Here is a 24,202-nt window from a genome sequence, read left to right on the forward strand (position 1 = left end):
ACACAAGAATGAACCTCGTTGGTTCTCGCACGTTAAGCAAACATGCTTGAGCTTTCATTTACTATATAACAGATGTGTGAGTTGATGAATGTTTATGTGAATAAAAGCATCAATTAAATCTGTTCATCATATAAAGCAATCGTGTCTCTTCAGAAAATTCATATGGATTAATTTTACAATCTCTTGTCTTGACTCTTTATGAACTTTTTGAAGTGTCAAAGTTGTAGTTGTGTAGCTGTCATTTAAGGAACAGGTAATGTTCCTCAAATGAAACACAAGCTTTGGGGGAAACACAAAAAACTTGGGGTGAGGGAAGCAAAAAAAAAAATTCTTATTGTTGAGAGATGTGAGCGATAAACAAGAACCACAAAAAAGAAAAGAAAAAGAGGAACCCAGAGCAGGTAAGAAATACAATAAATCCAAGCTTGAAGAACAAACTCCCGCTTTAATTTACAATTCTAGTGCATGAAACCAAGATCTCTAACACATTCAGATATGAAAAAGGTAATTCATGCCTCAGAAAGAATAAGAAAGAAAGGAATAGGCGAGTACACGTGTGGGAAAGTGAAGATCCAGACACCCATCCCATCACCTGGTGCATTTTGGGAGTGTATCCCTTGGCATAGAGGCTGATGGTTCTCCTTAATGACAACATGAAGGCGTTTTACCTACTAGATACCCACAGAAGTGACAGGAAGTGAGCTAACACAGAGCAATGTAGAGCCAGGCATTATGGTAAATCTAATGACCTACATTTTCAACTCCCTGCAGAAACATTATGTTGTGTATAAAGCACTGTGCGGGTGCATGTGCGGAATGCAGTAAAAGATATTCATAGACACACTAGATGTTCTCTTCTGACCTGGCTCACTGTACTAAAACTTTTAAACTAACTTTTGTTGCCATAACTGCAAAGAACAGACTCCTAGATTAAAATAACCAAAGCCTATTTTTACCATAATCAACTACATGGTACACAGGAAAAGTGCAAAATTATTCAGCACTAGGCTTGTAACTAATTAACTAGTTAATCAAGGCACACCCACTTAATTAATGTAATTTCACCTAAATGTTCAATGACAAAAATTCCGGTTGGTTGGGTCTCCGACTATGTAATAGCATACGGCAAGGTTTATAAGTTAACCCACTGGCTTCAACACAAACTCAGAAGTGGCCGAAATGTGTCAGGTTTTTTGGTAATGTACTGTATGATGACCAGCCTCCATGCCTCAGGATATGTACGTGCAGGTGTGTTTGGGAACGCTTACCACATACTCCATCGGAAAACACTCTTTTGTGTGCCACTTTTCCTAGAAAGTGCATGTAAACGTATATTAGCATGTTCACACAAAATCACATGACACATCAGCAAAGCCACCAATCACAGCAAGCCTTTGATTAGCCTGAGAGGCAAAAATCATATAAAAGAAAAACTGGCATTAAAACATTCAGTTGTGTCAGGTAAGCGTTTATGCATGATTCAATCGGGGATTATTACAAACGACTTCCTAAATTAGTCGCTCTTCTTTGTAGCACCTGGGAGAAAAACATCACATGGCAGTAAACCGAATTCATTTGAACCAATTCCCAAGTGCATCTGGCTAGAACTGATATTGTTTGATTGTGCACGCATGCATGTGCGTTCAAGATTAAAATATACCTCACAAAAAAGGAGAAAAGCACATTAAAGAATGTCTGCGGTCATGCTAAGACAAACCATGGAATGAAAGGAATGACCAGGCAGGACGGGTAATGGGCATGTATGCTTGTGTCTCCAATACACAGCAGATTGAATCGGTGACAGTGCGCACATGTTCCAGCCTGCTGGGAGTTGGTCAGAGCAGGTAACATTCTTAAAGCAGCCACCCAGAATAGAACTGTTCTTGCGGTAAGTAACCAATAGCAACTCCTCTGGAACACTTTGTGTTACTTTGGTAACAATGCACTCTTTGCTTATCAATGATACTGCTCTGCAGAGCTCACAAAACTAAAAAAGCATTGTGGGTGGGGTGCACTTCGAACCCACCTTCACACTCTACCAGACGTGAGATGTGGGCAGTGGATGAAAGGCAGCAGACTCATTTGACTACAATAATGTAAAGTGTTGAATTAGTGTACAGAAGTGGTACTTAGTTTTGTATTATTTTTATTTTCTGCATACTGTAATTAGAGCAGGATTAGTATCATAGAGACTAGGGCTGTCACTTTTTTGAGACATAATGTCAAAAGACATTTCCATTTTCTACACCAAATATAGGCAAATCCACGGACAACTAACAGGCATTAGGATGAGCATAAAGAGGGCACTTGAGAAGCACGCGCACAACAAGTCAGCAATATTTCGGCGTGAAGTTTCATGCACAATGACAAACAGGAGTGCAACATTCTCAAAAAACAATAAGCAGAGTGGACTGCCATAACATCAATGAAAAACATTACTGTAGGCTTCAACATGGCTGTGTTACGATTAGAAATGTCAAACAAATTTCACCTACGTAGGCGACTGTAGCCTGTAGCCCGAATATGTATCTGTATGCATGAGACTGAATACCGGCAGAATTCACATTTTTGTTGTAAAAAGAGACACTTTATGCAGAAGTATATTTGCTGTTATGTGTGTTCGTCAGAGCCTGCAGTTGCTGTGTGAGCGAGTTCGCAGCTAGCCTGGTCCTACCAGACTTTCGTACATTTCATTTGTACAGAGAGTCTGGCCACTCTCCATTGACAAGTGTCAACTTCCTTGAAGGCGGGTACTCTGTGAAAGTTTAAAACTATTGGATCTGCCCAGAGCCACTCTGGATCTGCCATAACCAATCGCTAAAGTTTGGTTGTGAGTCTCGTGACGCATGTCAACTCAAACTAGCACACAACCTCGTTCTCAACCACTCCCTCTGTTCGCTGGTTGGACCGGTAAAAAATTGATCGGAGAAAACCCAAGAATATACCGCAAGCCCAGAAGTAGTACTGAAGGAAAATGAAAATTGAGTGAAAGTACGTAGGAGGGTCGGAGCCAGGCTAGTTCGCTGCGGGCGTATCGTGACGAGCTGTATGCGTTCCGAGAGAAGGCCGTTAAAATCGATTCCCGATTTTTGCTTTCGAAACTTGTGTTGGTTGGTCTGATCGATTGTGCAATCGATTTTCGAACGTAAAGTGACAGCCTGAATAGACTTCTGGTTAGAGGCTAGATTGGTTCATATTGCAACTAAATCCAGGAAAGAACCACCAACTTAGACTGACTAATATGTAAAGCAACTGATCATGGTTTTATTTTTTTTTACTTCAAGTTTGACAGCATTGGTGATATTAGCTCTGAAAAATCATGTCCTGTAACACGTACACCGTCACTCCGCAAACCATTACATTTATCTGTGCAGAAAAGCTGAGCTGAAGCCCAACTCATTATGATCACCAAAACAATGTTCCTCCGCAAGAAACTATTCGCTAGAGAGCCAAATCTTTCATATTGCAGCTTTAAACATAAAACAAACGACACTACTGTAGATAACACTAGGAAAAACGGTAGTCCTTAGAAATTGAATGATGCTACACTTAAATTGCATCAACCAAAATAAACTGAAAAACACAAAAAAAATCTAATGTAAAACATATTACTAACTAAACAAAACGAAAAGAACACCAAACCTAAAAATAAAACAGAAATTCTACATTTAAAACTTTAATAACCCTGCAGTGACAAGCAACTTATCTTGCCAGTCCCTCAGGTACACAGTTCCGCATCAGCCCGAGGTGGACTGTTGATATTAGGGGAAGGTGTTCGTGTTTGCATTTCTCTTTCTGGGAGGCCCAACATAGCCTTTTAGAGTTTTTTCTTCGCAGTCCATAATAACAGGGTTGACCTGAGGACTGAGCTGAAGTACACTGAAGCTCAATGTTTCAGACTTAGCATCCCATACATGTCCCTGAAACTGCATGTAGTCATAAAAGATTACGTAAAAGCCTGGAGATGCAAGTAATGCCACTTGTCTGACTCACAGCCATATACATACAGCCCGAACCGGAGTCCTCTGACCCAGATATGACCTCTGCGGGATCATGAAGACTGGGAATCTAATGCAAATCATGACATTTAAGTGAAACAGGAAAACAACATAAAAAGCCCCAGTGAACTTTTTACATGTGGTTTCATATTGGTCTTATGATATCTTTGATTCTCTCAGGCATGCATACTATATGAAAAGCCCATATTTCTCACACTCACACACACAAACAGGTGTCCTGTTCATTGCGAAGACAGCAAAAATTACATGAAATACTACTTAAACAACATACCAGAACTATCAGCAATCCCAGATAACACACAATAGTCCCATGGTTCTCACTGTCACACACTGACACGATTACCAAGATAAATACTGTAATGCACAGCTATGTGACGGCATAAATAAGTCTACAAGATTAAAGCCATTATGGCATGAATTGTGGGAATCTGTCAATGGCTTTTCTGAGTGGACATTAGATTAGCATTCACTCAGGCTTCTAGACTACAGAAGTGTGAGCCATCTATTTTAGGACTCTCTCCCTTCTTCTCTCTTTTCCAAGTACTACCGCAGTCTGTCTTGCTTAAATACACAGTGCTGACGCTTCCTCGAACACCAACTTCCACTCTCTTTCAGCAGAAAATAGATCTCAAAATCTAAAGAAATCAACAACTCACTGTTCCGGTTAGCCAATCTTAAAGAACTGCTAGATCACACAATACATCTTGTTCTTTTTCACTTTTCGGTAAAGAAACCGCTGTGATCAAACAAAAGGACAACAAAACAGTTTCTATAATATACTATGGAGCCCGTAAGTAATTCTTTCACAAGAAACTTCTGTATGCGAACAGGAAAACTAGATGTATTAGAAATGGCAACATAAGCATGCAAACTTCTCATTCATATTATCGATTCTAAAAACTAACAGCTGGTTATCAGCCCGTTTACTCACCTTAGTTATTGCCTAAATTCATCAGCTGACCTCTACAATGTACACTACCCAATACCATGTTAAAGTTTGGGTCAGCAAGAAGAAGTCTCTTAAGCTTACCAAGGCTGCATTTATTTGATCAAAAATACAGTAAAAACAGTAATATTGTGAAATATTATTACAATACAAAACAACCGTTTTCAACTTTTCTAAAAATGTAATTTATTCCTGTGACGGCAAAGCTGAATTTTCAGCATTATTACTCCAGTGTCACATGATCCTTCAAAAATCATTATAATATGCTGATTTGCTACTCAACAAACATAGTTTGTTTATTGCTTATTTAGTTATTATTAATGTTGAAAACAGTTGTGCAACTTTTTTTTTTGCAACAGCATTTATTTGAAAGAGAAATATTTTGTGTCCTTCCTGAAAAAAATATTAATTTCTTTAAAAAAAAAAATCTTTCTGATTCTGACACCAAACTTTTGAATGATAGTATATTTGTAGTTTTCCCAAGAACATATGAAAGTTTTTCTTTGTGCATGGGCAAAAGTCTCAGGCTTTCTTTCTGCAACTTTCATTAAAATGTGTGTAAACCCTGAATGACCAATACAACATTGTGTACACACTTTATAGTTAAATAGAATAAGTACCAAAGTATGTTTAAATAATATGCTACTTTAAACCTACCAGCACAAATATTGTGGCACTATAACAGAAAAATGGGATTGATCTTAGACCAACCACAAGCTAAAACAAGCAACAAAATACATGAAATCTCAACAAAAAACTCAATCATCCATGGATCATTGTCAAAATCTGAATTAGGAAAAACATTTGCAAGCTCACATTACCAAATGCCTGAGCATCAGCGACACAAGTGCAGGATTTGAGAAACAGCTTGTGTGTCTCTCGCAGTGGGTATGCCACGTGTGGGTTTACTCAGAGCGAAACCATTTGGACAAAAGGCCGTCGCATCCTGTGTGTGTGTGTGGGGGGGGTGTTAAAAAAAGTTTAACACATTTGTAATTTTTGGGTAAAACATTCTTGAAATTAGGGATGCTAATGCTTAATCGACGAAAGGTCATCGTTAGAGTGTGTCGTTTTGATGTGTGTGCAGCTCGTGAGCAAAACACGTGCAGCAGACACACATAGAACAATTAACCAAGTGCGCCGGCCCGTAGTCAGCTAATAAGCCGTCTGCTTTCTAATTGCTCTGGCGGTACTTTGATGTCATACACCGATCGGTCTGCACAGTGCCACAAGTCTAACACACACCTAATGTCTTCAAGCCATGCAATGGATTAGGTAGGCTAGCCATTCATTTCAAAATATAATTAACCAAGGGTACAAAACAAACCTACAAACAAGTGATTTTACTGAACATAAGAACTACTTGTGCAAACACCACAGTAAAAGTACATAGACTAAACAGCAAGTAATAAGATCCTGGTTGATGTGCGATGATCTTCCAGAGCTGTTTCAGCTGTGCACTCCTATAAGGCTCATGGTAAATCAAGACCGGTCAATCTGAGCAATCAAACCAATCCAAGCGCACTCCAGCTGTAAAACGGTGTCAAAAATGTGGCCGCAAAATGAGTATACGTGGCATCATGCGTGTATACTGTTTACACGTGTGTTGGTGCCAATTTTTCAAACAAATACTTGGTATAGTCTGGTAACCGAAATAGGGCTGCAACAACGAATCGATAAAATCGATAAAAATCGATTATTAAAATAGTTGGCAACGAATTTCATTATCGATTCGTTGTGTCGCGCGACACGGAGATGTAAAAAAATAATTGTGCGTAACTTATATTCTGTGCTATTGTTAAGCCCCACAAAAGGGACAAAAACATTATAAAGCATCATAAAGTTGTCGTGCACTATATGATAAGTGCTCTGAAGCCATTATATAATATAATGTGAGATAGAAATTTATATTTAAGTGATTAAATTCAAGATCACGTACACTTTTCCCTCCGCTGCGGCTGTCAGTCATTCTCCATTCAGCATCTGACAGCGCGTCGCGTTCGGTACGACGGTCAACACGATGAAAAACTCTCTCCAAGATGATTCAATGTTACTATAATTATACTTGATCTGTAGATAAAGGTCTATGGTTTTGCATTAAACAACTTTATCTTGCTGGACTTTATTGCTGCATCATGTTACTTTCTACCGGGTTTCTCTGAACACTGGAGTAGAGTCAGAGCACTATAATTGTTCTTCACGCGCACAGTAACTGACATTTAAAACTGTTAAAAGAAAATGCTCAATAAACTATTGCATAGATAGATAGATACTGTATAATACACTACGCATCAATAGCCTATGTCTTTCCTTTGTGATTTGAACTTTTCAATCCGGACTCGAAGCGCTGCGCGCTGTGACTCGTGTTGCTTCAAGCGCATCATTCTGCGCTCGGGATGCGCATAAGCGCTTTGTGCCGCACTGTATTGGGGCCTTTCATATCATAATACAGCGACGCAATGAACGATTATTAATAGCCTTTCTAGTTCTGTACTATCCATCATGTTGCTGCCTCATTAAACCGATGTGCTATACATTTAAAACATGTCTCAATTTTATAGTAGCCTAGGCTATAAAATAATTAATCTTTTTGATTTTTGTTATCTTGTTTTTCATGAATGTATTTTACAACAATACAAAGAGCAATGTGTAACGTTTTACCAAATTTAGTGTTACACTTATTCTAATATTTGTTCCTCACTAAATGTTTTTTCATGTTCAGATTTAATACAATTATTGAGCACTTGTGATTTTTCTAGATTAAATTGTATGCTTAATTATCCACTATTCTAGTTTATAATAGCATTTATGGTGTTTTTTTATTTTTATTTATTTATTTTTTAATGAAGTTGTCTGTATTAAAGCTGCAGTCCGTCGTTTTTCCTCTTTGTCGCCATCTCTGTTAGAAATCTGCAATTGCAGTTATTCGCGGAATTATTAACTGTGCGTGGGTAGTAAATCGGCATGAAACAGCGCGGATGAACACAATGTATTGAGGCTGCCGCGTCGCTGTGGATACTGTAACGTTACTGTCATCACCAGCAATGTCAGAGTATACTTTTTGAAAGTGTCAACATTAGAATTTTCATCGGAAAATGTCATCTGAACAAGTAAGTAACATTCACTTTTGTTCTGACCAAATTCGGGGGGTGGGGGGAAGCATTGCAGTAGGCTATATCATGCTGATTAAATCTAACGATTGCTTATATCACGTCAAAACGTGAAAAATAAAATATATTTTTTCTGTAGCCAATCTGAAGTCCGAAGTCTTTTGGGTTTTACAACTGGTGAATCTCCAGTTGTCACTGGTGATTGTCGCTTTAAACTTTCGGGATCCGCCATACCAAGTGCTAAACTAAATCTCCACCTCCATCATCCACACACGCTAGCCGGGGACTCCTTCTCTATGTGTACAGAAGTGACGTAATGACGCAAAGACATGCTCGAAATTCCCGCGGAAATCCACCAGTACCACTGGAATTAAAATCATTATTACAAGCTTACCGTTTTGAATCGAGGTAAGGCAAGCAGATCGTTTTGAACACTGGCTGGTTACGTTTTTTTTTCAAAAATGTCTTTTTTGATATTTTTAAACCCAAAAAAGTGCCGGACTGCAGCTTTAAGTAGATTGTGTTTAACACACAAAATAGTGATTATCAGTTCAACACACATAGTTATAGAAATTCTACTTGATTTAAAAAAAAACTGCCCTGGTATCGGATTGGTATCGGTCGATACTCAGAATTTTTTGTATCGGATCGGATCGGTTCTGAAAAAATGGTATCGGTGCATCCCTATCAAGGAGCGACCTGTTTGTGCACTTTCTGAAGATTTTTTGCACTGTGAATTTGCACTGTCAGTTCTGTTTTTGAATAAAGGGTTGGGAATGAATGCTTTTTTAAATTATTATTTTATCCGATTAATCGATTAATCGAAAAAATAATCGACAGATTAATCGATTATTAAAATAATCGTTAGTTGCAGCCCTAAACCGAAACAAATATGCTTGTTGTATTCTGCTAGTTGAGTCTATCTGTTATGCACAATGATTTTGCAGATCACATTTTCATGTAAAGCAGTTATTTTTTCAAGCTATGAAAATAGAGCACTTCTAATGACAGCAAATTTAAAAGCACTTGTTAAGTGATGGTCGTATTCCCTATATTTACTGTAAAGCCAAGCTTCTAAGCCTTAAAACGACACCTATTTTCTGTTGGTTAAGTAACATGATGACTAGTAGTGGTTAAGAGGTTGGTTAATGATTATTTGATTAAAGCTGAAGTCGGCAAGATTTTTTTGATCATATTCACTGAAACCGACACTATGCTCCAACAGAACAACATAAATCAGCCGGTTTTAGAGAAAAACCCGCGCTTCTACCTCCACCTGGAGCGTGTTATTTGTTTTGCAAAAATCCACCACTCCCGGTTCTTCTGGTCCAGTCAGCGCAGGGGGGTGTGAGATCTGACTGTCAATCACAGATCCCCCCCTCCCCTCGTTACAATATCACATGCACATGCCTGAAGTTCACAGGTGTCTTGGATTGTACGAAGCGTGATGGCGGAGAGAAAAAAAATCCTCGGTTAACAACCAGAGCTAAGAGGTCCAAAACAACTAAAGAAATTAAAATGATGCTTCGATGCTGAAGAGACGGGCACGTTCACAGAAAATCTGGTACACGCACTGACGAGCACGAACTCGATGGGAGGGTGCTCGCGGTAGTGGGGGAGGGGCAGTTGTAAACATTCAAAATTTTGGCTAAATCCCCTCAATCTGCCAGACTTGCCGACTGCAACTTTAACTGATCATTACAGTGATCGCTTATGGGAATTTATGTAAACTGACATCCCTACAAGGAATTTAGAGGCTCTCGTTCAGTTCTTCACTTTCTGGAGTGAAATTTCAGTTTGTGAATTTAAGCAAAAACCTGACAATATTGTCACTACCCCCACAACAAAACATATCAAATAAGGCAGAGACAGGGTGTGAGACAGACTGACTAATGTTCCAGACATGAAGAGAGACCTTCATAAGAACCTTTAGTCTATTTTACTACCTGCTTGTGGATCATAAAGAGCCAGATAACTCGGTTATAAACAAAGAATGTGATTGTATCTGTATTGTGTCAGCAGATGAGTGGGTCACATATTTAGGTCACAAATGGAATATTTTCATAAAAAAGTAGATAGCAAAAATGCTAGATATGCTAGATGAAAACAACAAGAAATTTAAAACCAGTTGGTGAAATTTAAAAATGTCAACAACAAAAAATAAAACTTATATGCTTTGAGGTGGATGAATTCGGTCTATAAACTACAATAAAAACACATCTACTAAATAAATTCCTAGATGTGCATCAGAAAATTACAGAGACTAGAAATGCACAATATATCAGTACCAAATTACCGGTATTTAACAACCAATTTAAAGATCAGCCGATTTTATTTGTATATGCTCATTTCCATTTTTATATTTAGATTACCTTTGCCCTCATCTAAAATGCTCAATTAAAGTTAATATTTTAAGAACACTGGTAGGCCTAAATGTAATCTTTAGCAGATATCAAAATTAATTTCAATACATCAATACAGTAAATTGAACATTATAGCCTAAATTTACTTGTATCATTTAAAATGACTGATTAAAAAAAAAAACTGATTTCAGAATTTATTATTTTTTGTTTGTTTAGACAAAATAGTAAACAGTAGCATTGTAATATCTACTATGTATGGGTTATCGGCCACACAACGTGAAAAAATTATCGTAAATTAAGTTTACAACTTGGATGGAAACATAGCTAGTGTGTGTGTGTGTGTGTGTGTGTGTGTTGAAGGCAAGAGAAAACATGGTAAGAATTGAACAGGAAATGCCCCTTCCCCCTTTTACGAGAACCAATCAAGTGGTGAGAAAGAGAGAAAGAGAAAGAAACAAAAGACAATGCATGCTGCATGACATTTCAACTAAACACACCACATGTAGACAATTATCGATGTCTATTGTCCATGTGGCTTCAGTACCTGACCATGTTCCTGTGTGCAGCTGAACTACTCGCTTTAATGCAAACCAATCCAACATCCTGTTGACTCAAGTGTTGACCACAAACACATCATTGCCGCTGTAGTTTTAGGTCTGGCTATAATTCTCACTAACCATCTGCACAAAGGTATTTTCATAAAGAAACCTTCAGGATCACAACACTGAAGCCTTATGATAGGTGACGGAGGGCAGGCTGGGACAAACCATTGCCTTCAGCAGTCACTGAAAGTGGTGAATACTCCTCCAGATATGCCACATGAATCTGAAACCCATGGAAAAACCCATTTGACATCCTGCCCAGGGTAAAGGACTAGATCTGGGAACAACTGCACATGTTTAAGCAGTCAACTTGACCAGACAAACTATAATTCTCGGTTGTCTAGCTAGCAAACATATGCGTCATCTGGGCCATCGAAAACATAAACTACTCAGTGGGACATTGTGATAGCACAGGAACATGATATCCTGTCGTGCGCTCCTCGGAGAATAGATGGGAAGTTTGGGACAGTAGCTCAAAGTGGCATATTTCTAAACTTGATATAAATTAGAGGAAGCCAGACAGTGGAAAACATCAATAACATCACAAAAACCAAACAGGCATCGGGCCTTAGTTATGAAATACAAACAGAATTAATTGTTTATAAATACATTCTTACATAAAATGTCCCATTTAATCTGGCCTGCCGCTGCCCTGCTCTCACTTCATCAATGCAATTCACTGGACAAACATCATTCATTATGTCATTATTTTTTTCAGGAGCAAATTTCAAATGTGTTTGGCTCCAACTTTTGGAAGACTTTCCACAGAAGTTCACAAATTTACAAAGTCGTCTGGAGAAGGCCTCAAAAGGGACAACATTACTGGGTTTACTGGGTTTTGATAGATCGGCTCAGAGACACGTCAATACTCTTCAGAAACAAGAAGAATGACTCTTTTCTGAGCATAGGGTTTTTCATCTGAGATTGAGCAGTGTGTGTTGATATCAGGCTGTCTCAAAGAGTCAATTTAGCAGTAATAATATGCACTATCGGCCTGTTCATCCTGCTTCTAATCAGGTGAAATTGTGAGCTATTCAGTGCTTCCTCCACCAGTTAGTGTCATCTGCAAGCAACCTGATAACATATCTACTTAGAAGACAAGAGAAAACGAGAGCGTTACAAAGAAAGCCTGTCAGTTCATCATAAATCCTGTATTGCTCTTTCATGACACAACTGTCATTCTTCCTACTACAAATATCATGCTCTACGGGAAAACAAAATCAACTGGTTCTGATTTTGAATAAACTATCCTTCCGATTAGTTAATAAACAATTAGAACTTTAACTGTCCCACAGCTTCTCTCACTAAACCCCAAAATAGGCGGTAAAAAGTAATATAAAGGCTCAAAGAGCTCCTCCTAAGTTATGCACTGGACATGAAGCAAAATATGACTGAATGAGGCCAGCTGGCCTGTGGGTTCTGATGTAAGATGAAATGGAGGCCTTTAAAGGATAATTCCGGTATTTAACACCTTGAGTCTATATTGTAGTTTGTTTTGGATGAACAAGAGTGGTGGACAACATTTTTTTGACAATGGTTCCTCTCTCGAGTTTTTGACTATAAAAGAATTGGCCATGGACCCATTTAACATTGGAGTCAATGTGCATGTCCGAAAATGTCATTAAAACAGCCAATAATGTTCGTTTACAAAACTGTTAAACTCACCGAGTGATTAGTGATGTTAGTTGATGTTCCAGAAACAAAAAGTGTTGCGAAATACAGTTTCTGTCGTGTTTTATTCGTCATTTTCGAGCACTCAGTCCTTCAACAGAATTCAATGGGATTTTACAAAATGACGAATACAACACGACAGAAACTGTATTTCGCAACACTTTTTGTTTCTGGAACATCAACTAACATCACTAATCACTCGGTGAGTTTAACAGTTTTGAAAACTAATGTTAAAGGTTGTTTTAATGACATTTTCGGACATGCACATTGACTCCAATGTTAAATGGGTCCATGGCCAATTCTTTTATAGTCAAAAACTCGAGAGAGGAACCATTGTCAAAAAAATGTTGTCCACCACTCTTGTTCATCCAAAACAAACTACAATATAGACTCAAGGTGTTAAATACCGGAATTATCCTTTAAGAAAGACTCATCTTGAATACTGTTCCATCAGTGACAAAACCACTGACTCAGTTTCCTGAGACTGACATCACAGGCATTGTTTCATAAATGACTGCACAATCTAGATCTCGTGTACAGTGCTCAGTCTAATGTCACAGTCAGACATCTGAATCTGATAGGAATACATAGGATCGTCCCTTGTGTTGGACTGAATCATTATTCAGTTGCTCCAAATGTCTGCGACAGCTGCTCATGCAGCAGATAAGAGCTCATGCTGGTGTAGGATTCGCAGCTGGTCAGATCCGTCCATGATAAACGGCCCTAATGTTGAGGACAACTGCTTTTCACAACAAGAGATTATTTATATTAGTGTCTGTCACTGTAACAATACAACATAACACAGGCAGACAGATTATCGGTTTGATCAATATTTTAGATATTAACTTTTCTTCTTTTTATATCGGGTCTAATGATGCTATTTGCTCGTTAATACATGGTTTAGCTTAAGTAAAATGAACTTTTACCTAACTTGCATTTATTCTTAAGAAATGTGAAGCATTTTACTTAATCAGACAGTCCAAAACTTTGCATAAAGATTAGGCTAGGTGTTAAAATTAAATAAGATAAAAAATATGTAGCCTATTATTATTCATTTTAATATTGTATACTAAATACCAGAGTTATCTAAGCCACACTAAAACATAATATCGGTGGATTTCTAAAACATAACATGCATAAACGCCTAAATTAAGTAGCATACTTGATCGCATTTTGTTTCAAGTAAGGATACAACTTAGCTAACGTTACTCTGCCTTGAAAGAACTTGAATAGCTCTCATGTGGTCTTACAGTAAGCACGCTGGGTAATAATGAGACAAAATTATCCTCAATGAAGGATAGAATGGGCGATAAATAGAAAGACAGTTAAAACAAAAGTAAAGCGACAACTCTGACTCAAAACCGACGCTGTAACAAGTTGAAACTGCTTGATTTCACGAGACACAAGCATTCGAGCTCGTCCCAGTACGGAGCAGTATGGATTCCTGTCCCGCATAAAACAGTCATGATTGTGGTCAACTTTTGCCTGAACTTACCCGCTCGCTTCCTCTCGGCCGCTCGATTCCGGTCCTGCGCTCCGAAGCACTTTTCAGATCAACTCCTGAAAATATCACATTTGAGGAACAAAGTCAGTCCAGATAACGGGGTAAGAACGGGTCTCGCCAGGCTCATTTACACGAATAATGTCATGAAACTTTTCTTTTCGGCTCTGCCTTCCTTTCCTCACCCAGCCTACCCCCCTTTTTCCACAGTCCAAAAAAAGTCGCACTTCCGCGATCTGATGGCTGCTTGTATCATGTGGTTTGTCGTCCACGAGAGCGCCCGCACCTGGTTCTCTCAGCGCGCGCCCTTGACCTGTTTTCTACATTCAGAGACGGCGATTCACAGTGGAAGAAGAATTAAATTCTCTCTAAACAGAGATATGAACTCATTCATGGACTTTCCCGGGCGTTTATGGTCATTAACTCATTATTGACAAGGAAACTAGCTGTAATTAAATTACGTAGGACATAAAACAAAATAGGCTACTACATAAAACAAATAGGACTAATTTAGTATGCTACTGTTTTATTCGCCGTTTACAAAACACGAAGCGAGTGTTACAACAGTTTAAATGTCTCTCCTTCTGTTTTATATATATTTTTAAAGTAGGCTATCTCATGTCAATTTAATATACAATCTCGAGTATTTTTTTGTAGTCTAATCTATTAGATTGTTTAACCAAAAATGAAAGTGTATATTCAGTCACGGCTTTCCCAACCATTAACTTATCTTCTGCGAAAGAAAAAGGGGGAAAATTTGATTAATGGTCTCAAAAAGCAGTGACAATGAATGGTGACTATAAAGATCGAGGGCGAGCTTCAAAAAGGATAAATCGCTGTATATAAAAAAAGTTGCCCATAACCAATAGGATCATTCGCTAAATGGAAAGTCATACCAGCATTTGAGTGAGGGAGGGCTGTGCCTGTGAAGGAGCATTGGTTTAATCTACTGAAAGAATGGGCATTGTGTACGTTGTGAACCACATTATCAGCAGCACTAACTTTTTTGAGAACTGAAACTGAATAAACTAAAGTAAGGGGTGTTCAGCGGGGGTATGCAGCATTTCTCACACGTAGACCTACATTTTGCGGAATAAATAAACAAATCAATCATGCCCTAGAGTTGACAAGATTAAAACATATCTTATTTTATCCATTTAGCAGACATTTCCAAAGTAACCTACAAGAGAGGAGCAATCAGGTAACCAACAATATACGTTATAGCCTTAAGTTTGGAGCGGTAAGATTAGAGGAGAAATGGAAAGATATTTTTTTTGGGACATCTGATGTTTTGCTAGTTGCTATGAAATGCATATAATGCTTAAAATGCATTTTAAATAGTTGGTATGAATAATTCAAAGACTACGTCAAATGAGACACTCTCGTGTCGTGTCGCCACCTACTGATGAAACATAGGCCTACAGAAAGCGCTACTGAATAAATCAGGCAATGAATCTTTGTGGTGAACCGATTCAAAAGCTTCGAATGACTAAAATTATTTAAAATCCCCACCGCTAGAGGGAACCCATGGTTTGAAACTGCTATTTATCTTCTGTGTTTGAGGACTACAAACTGAACAGCTCTTTTCACAACACAGAAGAAAGAGCACGCAAACTTTATTGGTTGCCCGTGGCGGTGGATTTTTCAAAATGGTGCGCGTGTGTGCTTTTCCTGGATGCTTCAATCAAGAGAAATCCCTGAGACTCCGCCAGTGGGCATCGATGCAGGAGGAAAGTTTGACTTTTCACACATTGCCCCTAAATGATGAAAAAAGATTGAATCGGTGGCTGCTCGCTCTTCGTCGAGATAGTGGATCACCCATTCAGGCTGTCCGTGGATTGAGGGTGTGCAGCGAACACTTTTCACCTGACGATTTCAGTGTAGCCAAAGGAAATACAAGACGACTGAAATCAACAGCTGTACCTAAGCAGTTCGTACGACAGCGAACTAAGGTAGGTGTGGAAATAAAGATTTAGCATAATCATATGCGTTTCCATGACGACGGGGGAGCATCTCAAGTGGGGTCGACTTACGTTTGTTAAAAAAAAAAAATATGTCATTATTATAGAGCTTTAAATGTAACTGGTGCAATGGGTGCTATACACTGATCTATATAATGACAAAATGTCATTCTATATATTAGATCAGTGGTGCTACATCACAAATTCCCAGCAGTAATGCAGTGCATTTAGTATAGTGTGTGCGGTATGCGTGGACTGCCCATATAGCCTAAATATGTTATATATTACATATCGTACTATCAAAATGACAGAAAAGCAAACATATGTAACCGTCAGACACATTTTTGTGTCAAAGCTGCTTTCAGTTGGACATATGACTAACTGCAGACGAAAACGGTTGTATTTTCACAAAAACAGTTTAGTCTCCTGTATTCAAAGGAACACTTTGGCGAACCTTGGCTAAGACAACATACAACATATAATCAACGATTACATTTTATAAAGAATATCCGCAGATAGTCTGCTTTCACTTCTCGAGGAAGTTCCCGCCCTCTTTGCGCTGAATGGTCTGTTTATTCAGGAAGTATGCAACGCCTCGTTTCTACTGGCTAACACGCATCACGTGACAGAAGGCGCAACCAAGTTTTGTTTGCTTACTGATATGTAACTCGCGTGGTTCGGGTGAGTTCTCGTTCGGTCTTTTTTATAAATCAAGCAACTTTTTAAAAGCCGAATCATGATTCAGCATTATATTTGCACGTTTTATTAACTAGTTTCCTTAGCTAGTATTAATGTTTACGGCTGACTTACTGATTCACGGGACGAAACTGCGGAGCACTTGGGACTTTACTTACATGACCGTGACAGAGGAGACTGTAACTTCATTTTGACCAACTGTAATGTTATCATTGATTCTGACGCAGTCTTGATTAAGATAAGTGGTTCCTTGAATAGCATTTAGGTGACCACGCAATCCGGACTTAAGGCAGAATCCCGTTACATGAATTACAGGTAAGGGAAGTAAAGCATTTTGCTAATAAACGTTTGATTCTCTGCATAGGATAAAGTAGGTATAATTCCTATAATATCCAGCTGCTGTGTCAGACCAGAAGATAACCGTGGGACTCTTCATCGTTTACAAGTTATTGTTTTTCTTCATTAGGCATGTGAAGTAATTCTATAGTCATGGCCTGCTTGTCAATACAGACAGAGTTGGCAGAAATAGAGCAAGATATAGTTTAACTAAAAGCATAGCAGTGACATGTAACATAACATTGGCAGTGACATCTGTTTCTGCTTTAGACTGATGTTGATGTAGAAATATAATGGAAGTACAATACTGTAGCAGAATTACAGCAGTTATGAGGTGTAAATTGTGTAATGATTTTGTTCTTGACATCTAAGGTAGGACTGCTCGATTTGCACAATTTTATTATGATAAAATTGCAATTTGCAAATAAAAAAATGCATTTGTTTGAAGACCCAGGTTTCCTGTGTATGTTTGTAGGACTGCAAAATTTGGCCAATATGTGTTTAATTTATATATCAATATGACAACAACAATAATAGTAATACTTATTATTAGTGATTAAAATATTTTGGAAAACAATGGTACTTTTATTGTAAAATAGGCAAATTGAGCATTTAAGAAAAATTTGACAATAATAATTTTCTACATAGTAGGCTACAACTGTATTACAATCCTAATATATTTTACAATCCTAATACAATCCAAAAATTATTTTTGTAACTTTAAACCATCAATCTTTTATTTTGATAGAAAACCACAGGGAGTCCTCAGAGCTTCTCTTTGGTTGACAACAGCCGGTTTGAAAGCGTTTCTCGTTACAACTCTGTGAAGATGGTTTATTTCGATTAATCATGCAGCCCTAAGTTGAAAGAAAATCAGTTAGTTTATTTTTTTTATTAAAGGTATCTCTAGGTTTGATGTTTTCCTGAAGTCAAACACTGTAGTTTGTGGATTCAGAAGAGCAGAAGAGTCAGAAGAGTAGTTTTATTGCTCAGACTTTTGTGCTTGTTCCCAACAGACCATCTCCTTCTGTCTCTTTCTTTTTCTTTCACTACCTTTCTCCTGTCATCATTTTCGGCTAAATGCTGCAGGCATTGCCTAAGATTAGGAGAGCAGTTAAGAGGGTTCAGCGAATTGGAGCCCAAATCATCCCAATGGCTCAGAACTGCAATGCATCCTCCACGCAGAAAGATGGCGCTGTCACAGCAGCTATTCTTATCATAGGAGATGAGATCCTCAAGGTAAATGACCATTTCTTTTTTATAATAGTCACAATTAACCATTTGTCTTGTATGAACTGTTATTTTGTATGCTTTTTATATTAGCTCTATATGGATTTTGCTTACCTGCTTCCTTTCTTATAGAATGACTTAAAAAGCAATATGTTAAAAACTTTTGGTGTATATGCTTACATTGCAGGGTCACACTGTCGACACTAACAGTGCCTTCCTGTGCCGTGGACTTCGCAAGCTTGGCGTCACCATAGAGCGCATCACTGTGGTACCTGACGTCCAGGAAGTCATCGCTAAAGAAGTGGCCCAGCTTTCGTCCTCCGTTACTCACCTCATCACATCCGGTGGCATCGGTCCCACTCATGACGATGTCACTTTTGAAAGTGTCGCTATGGCATTTGACGAAGGTCTGCATGCCCACCCTGAACTGACAAAGCTAGTGGAGGGATTCTTTGGCACGGCCACTCCTGACAGCGCCCCCATGAAACTTGCCATGGTCCCCGATTCTGCCAAACTCAATTTTGGCATAGACCCTCAGACAGGCCAGCGAAATCGCTTCCCTCTAGTCAGTGTCCGCAACGTATACATATTTCCCGGCATCCCCTCTTTGCTGGAACGGTCGTTCAATGGACTTACCCATCTGTTTTCAGGTTCTGGTATCACCTTTCACACCCGTGAGGTGTTTGTGGATGCGGATGAGACTGAGATCGCCCCGATTCTTACAAAACTGCAGGCAGGTTGGGGGAAGCGTGTCTCTCTGGGCTCTTACCCAGACTGGCTTAGTAATTATCATCGTGTCCGACTGGTTCTGGACTCAGACAGTGCAGAGGAGGTGGAACGGGCACGAACTCAACTGATAGAGGATCTACCTAAAGGATCTGTGGTTCCTCTCATCACTGACTCCGTGTCAGTCGCAGCTGAAGAGGTGTACTTGCTCTCAAAAAGTGGTCAGCTTTTTTCTAACCATATCTAGGACCTGTTGTTGGTCCGTTACATGTGTAACCTTGTTAAACGTGTGAAATGAGCTGTAAGAGAATCTTCTATCATTATATCTGACAGAGACACTGCTGGGGAAGAAAGTAGCTGCAGCATTGGGGACCATTGAGATGGCGCTGGATAAATACTCTGCTGATGAGCTCTGTGTTGGCTTCAACGGTGGCAAGGACTGCACAGCTCTACTGCATTTATATTATGCTGCTCTAAAACGGTAAGAGAGGCTAAATTAATGACAATGGGTTGACAAAAAGGAGCTTGTGGGCTGAATTAAATTATGGTTGGCAAAATTGATTTATTTGAGACAAAATATTACAGACAGCTGTACAAGCCTCTACTACGAGCTTTCATGCTTGCAGTTGCCATATTTCACAGGCTTAAATCCCCCAATCAGAGCTTTTCTCTTAAAAGGAAACATTTTCTGCCAGGTGTTTTACTTAATCTTTGCAATCTGGCAGCCATGCGCACATGCTCTCTCTGTGATGTGAAAAAAAACAGACAAACAAGTAAGCTGGAATTCAACGATCTTCATTAAGAGATATTCTGCTTAAATGAAAGTGTCGTTCAGTCAGTCTGTGTTGCCGCTAGCGCTGTTTGCTGCGACTAAATCTGCGATCAAACCTTCTCGGTGATGAACTGTAATAAATCCAAACATGGATCTCGACTATACTTCCGATTGTTGATGATTTAAAAATCATAAATGTAATTTGGAATTATTAGAAGTACTATTAGGAATTTCAATGTTCTAATTTTTAAGAGAAGTTTCTTGTTTGCCTGTTATCATAACATGCGCGGCTCGCCAATCTTTAATTTGTGGCTCGCACTGCGGTAAATAATACAGTGATATGATCATGTAGTCACTACAGATATTTAATAAAAACAGGGCTATGACATAACCCATTAAAAACTCAGTGTCAGCTGTATTACAAATCATTTCAATCGGATTGAAAGCGGTGGTTCGTTACTTTTCTAATCCGATCGAGAGAACATCTTGATCGGATTGAAAACCGAAACTGAAAAGATGACGGATGACGCGCTGAACGATTCCTGTTGAATAAAGTGTCTTATAAATACGTGTTCCGTCATTCAAAAATTCTCCTTTTACTGGTTTTGGGCGTTTTTACTGCGTGATAATAAGCAGCACGGCACACAACGGTTCATGCTCATAGTCTCCAAATTATGAACAGAAATGGATAAATATTAAGTCTGCTGTTCAAAACAAATAAAGAACCAATGTAGGAGATGGTTATGCGCAAACAGCGGGAAACTGTATATTCGTGCAGTGAGCGCATGTCAAAAAATTAGTTCCGATTTGAAGCTTGTGACATAAACGCACATCAACCCGATCACGTTTTTAGCGTTCATACAAACTACAATACATCCAGATTCATCAATCGGAATGTCTAGATGCATGATGGGATGAATATATTCTGGAAATCCTGCTTTTTTTGTCATTAAGGGAAATTATCTAGTCTTCGTTACAAATTTGACTGGTAAATCATAAATAATGTTTTTTCCTTCGCCATTTTGTATTTATTGCAATGCATATTGTATGTTCTGGGATGACGGATTGATAAGCCGACGTGGTATTTATGACTGGATGTAACTTTTGATACTTGTTTGCAGTACCACACCAGTGTGCTCTCAAGAAAAAATAGTGAAGACCACTGACATAGTGTTTATTTTAAATGATAAATAGTCTATTCTTTAGACTTTTCTGGGAATGGGATTGTATACCTGCAGTTATTCTGCTGAGATGCCTGTGTGAAATTGAGAAGAACTGACTTCATACGTCCACTAATAATCGCTTTAAAACCTAAATGCATAAAACTCGCTCAGAACCATAAACTATGACCAAAGGCCTAGCATCAATTGTTTGCAGATTTCATGTGGTTTGATATTTTTGTATGTATGCATGCAGTGAATTTCAGTGTAGCTTAAGGGTCCAAATACTTTTTGGGGCACCAGAGACATTTATAAATGCTCTGTGTTAGATTTTATGTCCAAGTATAATTAGCAAGTGTCTTTTTTAAAGAAAGAGCATGGACTTGCTGAAGATTCACAGATATCCAAAGCTCACGCTGAGGTAATTTCAGTGTTTACTGGCACTTTCACCAGACTCGCACTAGGACACAGCAGGCTGTGCTCATCTTGGTTACATGAGCTTTACTATATCACATCGAAGCGTCAGTAAATTAGTTTGAAGAATTAATGATTTAACTTTTTTTTTTTCTCTCTTTCTCAGGCGGTATCCAGATGGTAAAGACAGGTTGAAAGCTCTGTACATTCGAATTGTCTCTCCTTTTCCAGAAATGGAGAGGTTTTTGCAAGATACAATTAAAAGGTAAGATGAGGTGCCTTTCGAAAATAAAATAGGTACTGCAATGATTTATAGGTGAAAATATAAATCTGGAACGGTTTTCTTTCCTCCTGAGTAGGTAAATCACAGACTGGTGCCTCTGACATCTCTCCCGGAATCTATTCTGACAAAATTTCTGAATTGTGACGTTTTTCAAACAGGCTTTGAGCACTTTTGAAATGTGTTACTGATGTTAGAATCACCAGCTTGTTTATCCACGTGTATAAAATGGGATCTGGCACCAGTCAGTCTCAAGTTCAATTCACTTGTGAGAGAGACATTAAAGCGAGAAGTTCCATCTGCAAACCGTAACGGTCTCTGTACTGCCGCTGACAAACCAGCTGCGGTCTGTTACTTAACCTCGATGAGTTGAACGTGGATCCAGCCTCATTAATTCATCAGTGTCCATCAAAGCTCCATAGGTGTAATTACCTGGCACATCTCTTCCTCTCTCTTCTGTAGATATGACCTGGAGCTGATCTCGGTGGAGGGCAGTATTCGGCAGGCTCTGAATGAGGTCCAGGAAAGGAGGCCGGATTTACGGGCCGTCCTGATGGGAACAAGACGGACCGACCCTTATTCGCAGACGCTGACACCCCTATGTCCCACAGACCCGGGCTGGCCTGATTACATGAGGGTCAACCCACTGCTGGTGAGGCGAGGGATATTTACACACTCACACACTACCGTTCAAAAGTTTGGGGTCTTTAAGGCTGCATTTATTTGTAAATAACATCTCAATATTACCGTTTTAACTATTTTTGATCAATGTATTATATTTTGTGAAATATACTGTGATGGCAAAGCTGAATTTTCAGCTGCTAATTCTCTAGACTTCAGTGTAGCATGGAGCTTAAGAAACATTTATTATTAACAATGTTGAAAATGGTTGTGCTGCTTAATGTTTTTTTGTGTGTTTGTTTGTTTAATTTCTTTCAAACAATCCTACTAATCTTTTGAACGGTAATGTGTAGATACATTTTTTTTTTTTAAATATAATAATCACTTAAAAGGGTATAATACACATGTAGAGACAAACCGACAAAAAGAAAACTGAAAGGTTTTAACCCATCTTCCCTCCTTTCCTGTTGTCTCTAAACTGGCTCCAGTCAGTAAATCACTGTCATGTCTTCCACTCACTCTCATGTAAGCTGGCAGCAGAAACAGCCAAGAAATAGTGAATGATGATGAATGAGGCTCTCCAAGATCATTACGCAGCGACTCCATCATCCTAATCAGCGGTGCTTATGTAAAAGACACGGCAGTACAGCATGTTCTTAGAATTACAAATGACCCCGGATCGGTGTAACTTATTTTACATTTAGATGTTTGCATCATATCCACCATCTCTTCTCGTTCTGTAGGAATGGACGTATCATGACATCTGGGAGTTTCTGAGAACCCTGTATGTGCCCTACTGTATTCTGTATGACAAAGGGTGAGATGCTTCTATTCACAGTCAGTCTTCACTCTTCAAATGAGATAATCTTCCTGGTTTTGCTTAACCTCTTATCTCTCTTCCTCATAGATACACTTCTTTAGGCAGTATGGATAACACATGCAGGAATCCATCTCTTAAAGTGGTGGATGAGATTGGTGTGACCCGCTACAAACCTGCCTACAAGCTGGAAAATGAAGAGGAGGAACGCAACTCCAGGGCATGACTGGCTTCTCTAAACAAACTCAACTTAATATTTTGAGAAGACACAATGTACAACTGAAGACATTTTGAAGAAGGAACAGAATTTAAAATTCTTTCAGATAAAGACTTCTTGAAAAACCTGTAGTTGAGTGTCCGTCCACTGATGTAGCTGTATAGGAAAGCGATGTCACTATGCTGTATTTCACATTTATTAAAACAGTAACAAAGTGTCTTTTGTTTTTTAAAAATCATTTCTGGTATTATCAGTGGACGCTATCATGATTTGTATTTTGTAACTTACCTTTGAAAAGAGAGAGTAACCGTCTGAAGACGCAGCCTGTTAATGAAATGCAATGGCGGTTTCCTTCCTCACGGGTGCGATATAGTCACGTTGTACATTTAAAATGGTGATTACAATAAATTAAGAAATACTGGCCAGATTTAAACCAAGACTATTGATCTCCTCCCCCACCTGGAAATCAGTCAGCGGTCTGGCAACGAGAATCGATGCTGTGCAATTTAATAAAGCGACTCGTTTACGACGCGTGGCCTGTTACACATCTGATTAGGCCTACCAGCGCCATAATCTTATCTGTCCATGCGCTACTTTACTGATAATGATGGTGTAGGTGCTGATTTTAAATCAGATGCGTAACATACCTGCTATTTTATTGTTGGACTGTTCACTTAGTTAAATCCTAATTTGTTCTATAAACATTTAATTGAAAAAGACAATTTTAGAGTTTTGCTGATGGTTCTTAAAACCGTTCAAA

At 38.7% G+C, this 24,202-nt stretch overlaps 2 protein-coding genes across 12 annotated transcripts in view; one reads left to right on the forward strand and one right to left on the reverse strand.

Moving 5' to 3' along the window:
• Nucleotides 1-14,562, reverse strand: part of shc1 (SHC (Src homology 2 domain containing) transforming protein 1) — a 39,986-nt gene extending 25,424 nt beyond the window's left edge. The window contains exons 1-3 of one of the 6 annotated variants that reach the window (XM_079624546.1): nucleotides 14,398-14,562; nucleotides 14,207-14,271; nucleotides 1,269-1,310 (exon numbers count right to left, since the gene is read on the reverse strand). In XM_079624546.1, the coding sequence (XP_079480672.1) occupies nucleotides 1,269-1,280 (12 nt within the window). In that variant the 5' untranslated portion in view covers nucleotides 1,281-1,310; nucleotides 14,207-14,271; nucleotides 14,398-14,562. Of the gene's footprint in view, nucleotides 1-1,268; nucleotides 1,311-14,206 lie in introns of all 6 variants that reach the window. The other 5 variants (XM_079624543.1, XM_079624542.1, XM_079624545.1 and 2 more) reach the window with 5 other exon arrangements.
• A 1,177-nt stretch (nucleotides 14,563-15,739) lies between these two features.
• flad1 (flavin adenine dinucleotide synthetase 1) lies at nucleotides 15,740-23,863 on the forward strand. 6 transcript variants are annotated; one of them, XM_079624535.1, is made up of 8 exons: nucleotides 15,740-16,164; nucleotides 18,222-18,444; nucleotides 18,623-19,382; nucleotides 19,495-19,642; nucleotides 21,674-21,772; nucleotides 22,250-22,439; nucleotides 23,152-23,225; nucleotides 23,316-23,863. In XM_079624535.1, the coding sequence occupies exons 2-8, from the start codon at nucleotides 18,286-18,288 to the stop codon at nucleotides 23,449-23,451; spliced, it is 1,566 nt and encodes a 521-aa protein (XP_079480661.1). In that variant the 5' UTR covers nucleotides 15,740-16,164; nucleotides 18,222-18,285; the 3' UTR covers nucleotides 23,452-23,863. The 6 variants fall into 6 exon arrangements, with proteins under 6 accessions (XP_079480661.1, XP_079480659.1, XP_079480664.1 ...); XM_079624533.1 differs by having other exon boundaries at nucleotides 18,295-18,444; XM_079624538.1 differs by lacking the exon at nucleotides 15,740-16,164 and adding an exon at nucleotides 16,777-16,854 and having other exon boundaries at nucleotides 18,295-18,444.
• The last annotated feature ends 339 nt before the right edge of the window (nucleotides 23,864-24,202 follow it).

Source organism: Phoxinus phoxinus (genome assembly GCF_949152265.1).
Source record: "Phoxinus phoxinus genome assembly, chromosome: 10".
NCBI lineage: Eukaryota > Metazoa > Chordata > Actinopteri > Cypriniformes > Leuciscidae > Phoxinus > Phoxinus phoxinus.